The sequence below is a fragment of the Scylla paramamosain genome, chromosome 13, assembly GCF_035594125.1.
Source record: "Scylla paramamosain isolate STU-SP2022 chromosome 13, ASM3559412v1, whole genome shotgun sequence".
Lineage (NCBI taxonomy): Eukaryota > Metazoa > Arthropoda > Malacostraca > Decapoda > Portunidae > Scylla > Scylla paramamosain.
In genome coordinates this window covers 21,228,671-21,234,584 of record NC_087163.1, presented here as the reverse complement: position 1 = coordinate 21,234,584, position 5,914 = coordinate 21,228,671, and the positions used below count along the sequence as shown (strand labels likewise).

Here is a 5,914-nt window from a genome sequence, read left to right as displayed (position 1 = left end):
CACCACCACACTCTGCCTCCTCTTCATCCCTAAGGTGAGTACAGTACTTCACCTGTTCTTTCCGTTCCCACTCACTACTCCGTCCAGAAATCCCTGCCAAGGTACACTTTGTTTTTTCTTAACCTCTGATGAACACTGAAGTTATTTAATCATTACACCATTTTGAAAGGCTGGAAAGGTTAACTAAACAAGATACGGTGCATTATCATATCCTCCTGTTATTCAGACGCGTCGAGATAACAAAAAATAAGCTTCTGATTGCAAGAAAGGAAACATTAATGGTACTTTGTGGGATTTCAGATGAAAATTATGTACTGAATCATTACAGCATTTTGAAAGGCTGGAAAGGTTAACTAAACAAGATATAATGCATCATCATATCTTTTTGTTATTTAGACGCATCGAGATACTAAAACTTAGCTTCATTGCAAGAAAGGAAGTATTTGTAGTATTTCATGGGACTTTAGATTAATTGATAAAGCAAAAAAATGGAAAATCCGCTGTTACCCAGTCTCACTTATGTAGACGCATCGAGATACCAAAACTAAAGCCTCTAATTGCAAGAAAGGAAGTATTTGTGGTATTTCATGGAACTTTAAATTAACTGATAAGGTAAAAATAAATAAATAAATAGAGAATCTGTTGTTACCTAAAGTCTCGTATCCTGTGTGTTGTTACTTAGACCCATCAAGATACTCGCTCCAAAAGTAAGATTCTAATTGCAAGAAAGGAAGTATTTGTGGTATTACATGCGATTTTGGAGGGTAGCGAGTAAGGAGTACAGTATTACCTCAAGTCTCGTATCTCTGTGTTGTTGTGGGGTCTTAAATCACTCAGTCTTCTCTCTTCCTGCAGATTCTGGTCATATGGCGCCGGACGGAAGGAGACCCAATAGTGGAGAGCATGGGACTCAAGATACAATACAACACTCGCAGGTAAAGTGCTTCCTCTGTTCACCTCTCGCCTATTTATTCATCTTTCTTCTCTCTTTTTCCTCTTTTCTCCCCTTCCTTTCCTCCCTTTTCTCTTCCTCTTTTGTTCACTTCCCCTCTTTTTCTTTTTTCCATTTCTATTTCACTTCCTTTCCATTATCTCCTTATTTATTTTTACTTTCTTTTTTTTTATATTTTTTTCTTTTCTATCTCCCCATTATCCTCTGTCTCCCGTTTTTGATATTCTCTCCTCTTCAAGTCTCGTTCATCCTTCTCCCCAGTCCTTCCTTTCTTCGCCTTTTTTTCCATATGAATAAGTAATCACACGTCTACATTCACGCACCAAAAACAAACTTACACATTTACACAATTTTCACATTTGTACAGTGCGGCGCGCCAGATTTTTTAGTTCCCGTCAGCTGGAGAGATAACACACAACTAATGCACAGTTCTTAGTAAGTGTTCGCCTTTTTAAGAGCACTGTAGCGTTTCCTGGCCTCGCTGTTATGCCTGTGGGTCTTGTGACTGTGGTGTTGTGGTGATCACCTGACTTGGGAAATCATATGACCGGAGTATTACCCGCTTCAGTACCAATTGACTAACCCTCGTAATCATAGAAGGATGGTGATTAACTCTTTGACTCTTGGTACATCTTTCCATAATTACTAATCATTCTGAGACATCTTTACGTGTTCTATAGCCACCTCCAATCTTTAAATTAGAAAGAAATAGCAAAATATATTCTTTTTAATCCTCCTCTTTCTTGTAGATATTTATAAAGACTTCATACATTCCTTCTGGTGCTGTTAATTGTTTCGTATCGCAGTGAAGAGATTAAGGATAGGAACATTTGCTTTCACTATACCACGTCTCTTACCTACACTGTATTAGCGTCGCGTATCATAAACAGTCTTGTAAGAACTAACATGTATGCTTCTGTTTGATATTCATTAGTAGTTCCTTTGATATATACGAAACGTGATATACAAAAAAAAGTGAGATGCCTCTGTTATGCATCTCTTCACTTTATTCAGGTCTCATCGCCTTGCTTCACGTCTGTATTATTCCTTAGCATTCACTTCTGTTCCTTTAATACAAGCGAAACACGATAATTGTACAGAGTTGACTTGCTTACGTTCTGTATCGCTCGTCTCTTCGTTCCTCGCCCCTGTATTACCACACATCTTGATTACCTACCATTTGTGTTCATTTGATGCATGGAAAACGTGACAGATCCACAGAGAGATGACTTACGTGTGTTCTGCATTGCTTATCTCTTAGTTCAGGTCTTCATTACCTTGTTCCGCATCTGTATTAGCACCACACACCTTGATTACCTGTCATTTTGTTCCTTTCATGCATGCGGTACGTGATAGACCCACAAAGAGATTACTTACATTCTGCATCGCTCGTGTATTCGTTCAGGTCCCCATCGCCTTGTTCCTCATCTGTATTAACTCTTAACTCCACGCACCTTGATTGCCTACCTGTGCTGCAATTCCCAACACCTGCCTTGACTCACGCTGGTATGATCCTAACAATGTGATTAACTAGCCTAACTATCTCCTCTTGCTCATCAGCTTCTCATTCATCGTCATCAGCGTCCCTAGAACCCCCTTGTCATCCTCACGCCTCCCACGTCCATCGCCTCGGAGGGAATGGAAATATTCAAAGTTATGCCGATTAATTCTTTGAGGTAACTTGTAACGACCGACGAGGAAACATGAAGAGGTGGAAAATTCTGAAGACCAGGGAACGTGATGCGACGGGAAAAATGTCATTGTTGCGTATCTTCATTCTCTCTCTCTCTCTCTCTCTCTCTCTCTCTCTCTCTCTCTCTCTCTCTCTCTCTCTCTCTCTCTCTCTCTCTCTCTCTCTCTCTCTCTCACTTTTCACCCATCACTCCCCTCTCACCTATCATTCCTTCCCTTCCTCCCTCACTCACTTGTCTGGCATCACTCCCCTCTCACCTACCCTTCCATCCTTTCCTTCTTCACTCGCTTACTTGTCTCCTATCACTCCCCTCTCACCTATCCTTCCTTTCCTTCCTCCCTCCCTCACTTTTCATCCATCAGTCCTCTCTCACCTACCCTTCCATCCTTTCCTCCCTCCCTCCCCTGTCACATATATTTCCTTTCCTTCCTTAATCACTCGCTCGTTTCCCCTCACCTCTCTCACCCATTCTTTCTTCCCTTCCTCCCTCCCTCACTTTCCCATCACTCCCCTCTCACTTATCCTTCCATCCCTTCATACTTACAAACCTTCTTACTTCCTTATTCCTTCTCGCCTCCCTTTTCCTCTCCTTTCCTCCTGTCTCCTCTTACCCTCTCCTCTACCTCCTTCCCTGCCTGCCTGCCTGAGTGACGGGTTGTGGTGTAGGGCGCCGGTAAGTCGATACACTGACGAAGCCATCCAACCCGTAATTACCCTCGCGATGACAAGCACCAATGATGTTTTCCTCCGTCAGCGCCTCTCACAGAGTTTCTTGCCCCCGTGTGATTTTTTTCTTCTTCTTTTTCCGTCTTGTGGGGTTTTGATTTTTCTTCGTTTTTTTTTTCTTTTTTAATCTTGTTTTGCTTTCTTTACCTTTTTATTTATTTTGATTTGTGGATTTCAACCTTTATAAAGAAGTAAGGTAAAACACAGAATTTAATTAATATGAGAGGCGAGGCGTTGCTGTCATTACTGATGCATCACGCGCGCACACACACACACACACACACACACACACACACACACACACACACACACACACACACACACACACACACACACACACACACACACACACACACACACACTCTTTCTTCATCCTAAACCTTCTGAAATTATGAAAAAAAGAGGAAAACTTAAACACAGTCTGGAAAAAATAAACTTAAGACTCATATCCTGTTCTCTCCCTTCCCTCATCTCCTCTCCCTCTCCCTCTCCCTCTCCCTCACCCCAGGCTGCTGACGGAGGACAAGAGGGAGAAGTACTACAGGGCGGAGGTGCAGAACAAAGTGTACCGCCGGGAAATGCTGAAGCTAGACCAGGACCTTCATAAACTGCACCGCCGGGTCGAGTCTCCTGCCAGCCCCACCTCCTCCACGGGGTCCATCGTGAAGCAGGTGTGTGCGGCGCTGCGTGTGGATGGGTGTGGAGGGATGTCAGGATGGATGTGTAGGTGGATGTGGATGGATATGGGAATATGACTTTCTCTCTCTCTCTCTCTCTCTCTCTCTCTCTCTCTCTCTCTCTCTCTCTCTCTCTCTCTCTCTCTCTCTCTCTCTCTCTCTCTCTCTCTCTCTCTGATATTCATTATGCATAATGATGAAATATAGAAGTAAGTGCTATGACTACATTGTCCACTAGTATGACAACGTGAGGAACTGATTTCATTAGGATGGGTTTATCGTGTACGCGTGTTGCTGGGCTCTCCTGGCCAGGCTGTGTGTTACAAAATGTCAAGATTTTTTTGTCTCTTTCAGGAGTCGATATCTTCAGGAGCCTCCAATAATTGCAGGCGAGGGAGAGGAGCGGCAGAGGGAGCTGGTGACTGCGGCTCAGGGGACGGGGCAGCAGGGTGGGGCGCGGGGGGCAGTGAGGATGGAGAGGCAAGGGTGCTGATGCTGGGGACGCCGCACACACAGTATCTGCGGAGCGATGACGCCACCGTCAGGAGGGTAAAGAGGGAACGCATGAACCGCTCTCTTCACCGTTCCCTGCCGTCTCTCCCTCTGGGGTTCTCCCCTGAGAAGGTTCCGGACACCCGCCTGCCGGCAGATGGCGCTGAGGACGATAGCGAGAGTGCTTCCTGCGGCCGGTCGCAGGTGTTCTTCGATGCCTTTAGGTTCCACGAAGACCAGGAGGAAGCACGAAGACAGGCGGAGGAGGAAGATTGTGACGATGACGAAAATTCTCCCAAGCTTGGAGCTTTTCCCTCCTCCCCACACCCACTCCAGCGCTCCCGCCTGGTGAAGAGAAGTCCCATCAAGCCCAGACCAGAGCCTGAGGACGAGGGCATTGTTGACCTTCGCTACACCCTCAACTTCTCCACGCCGCTTCTACACGGCGTCACGGAGGCCGACCTTCCATTCTCCATCAGCACACACGTACACCACGGCCCGCGCGTGTCCTTCAGGGACCAAGACGCCCACCACTACTACGACGCGGGCCGGGAAAGGCGCAAGTCTTCGCTCAGCTCGTATTCTAGCCCTGAGGTGCGTAGACCCAGGAACACGTGTTCTTCCACGGATATCCGGCTGCAGATCGAATGTTCCAACGTGCTACAGGACGAGAAACTGTCGCCCGTTGTGGAGTACCGAGTGAATGACCTCGACGTTCTGTGCCCGAGAAGCCAGAAGAAAGTCAAGACTCAGGACACCGAGGAGTCCGTGAGTCCCTCCGAGAAAGGGGACGACCCGGGAGGCGGCGCTGCTGACTCCTGCAGACCCGCCTCCAACGGCGCTCTCAACCGGACGCCGGCTACGGGGAACAACTGCCTCGAGCTGCGGCATGGAAGGTCACCCAAAAATAACTCTAGGAAGACAACGCCCGAGAACTCTGCGATGTCCTCCACTACCAGACCAGCGGGTCACATATTCTCCACCGTGATTGTTCACCACGTGGCCAATGTCCACATCTAATGCAGCGCGTCTGCCAATTCACTATGTGTGTGTGTGTGTGTGTGTGTGTGTGTGTGTGTGTGTGTGTGTGTGTGTGTGTGTGTGTGTGTGCGTGTGTGTGTGTTAGGGACCCTGAAATTGTATTCTTTTGAGAGGCACCCAAACAGCTCATAACAGTATCTAATAATGGACACTAACTTCGGGAGTAGTAACCGTAGCTCTTGCGGGTGACGTGTGTATAAGAACAAAGTGTTGACTTTACAGTGAAAGAGCGGTCAGGAGTAAGAAGAAAATCTTTGTGACGTCTGGGACTGCTTTGAATTCTCATGGTGAGGGAATGCGGGTCACGCCCTTGAGGACTCTTGCAGGACGCTC

General features: G+C 46.5%; 1 protein-coding gene across 1 annotated transcript in view; it reads left to right on the top strand.

Annotated features, from left to right (window-relative positions):
* LOC135106222 (gamma-aminobutyric acid type B receptor subunit 2-like) overlaps positions 1 to 5,591 on the top strand; it is an 80,460-nt gene extending 74,869 nt beyond the window's left edge. The window contains 4 exon segments of the mRNA XM_064014994.1: positions 1 to 34; positions 856 to 935; positions 3,880 to 4,042; positions 4,403 to 5,591. The exon segment at positions 1 to 34 is cut by the window's left edge and continues 159 nt beyond it. Coding sequence (XP_063871064.1) covers positions 1 to 34; positions 856 to 935; positions 3,880 to 4,042; positions 4,403 to 5,560 — 1,435 coding nt within the window. The 3' untranslated portion in view covers positions 5,561 to 5,591.
* The last annotated feature ends 323 nt before the right edge of the window (positions 5,592 to 5,914 follow it).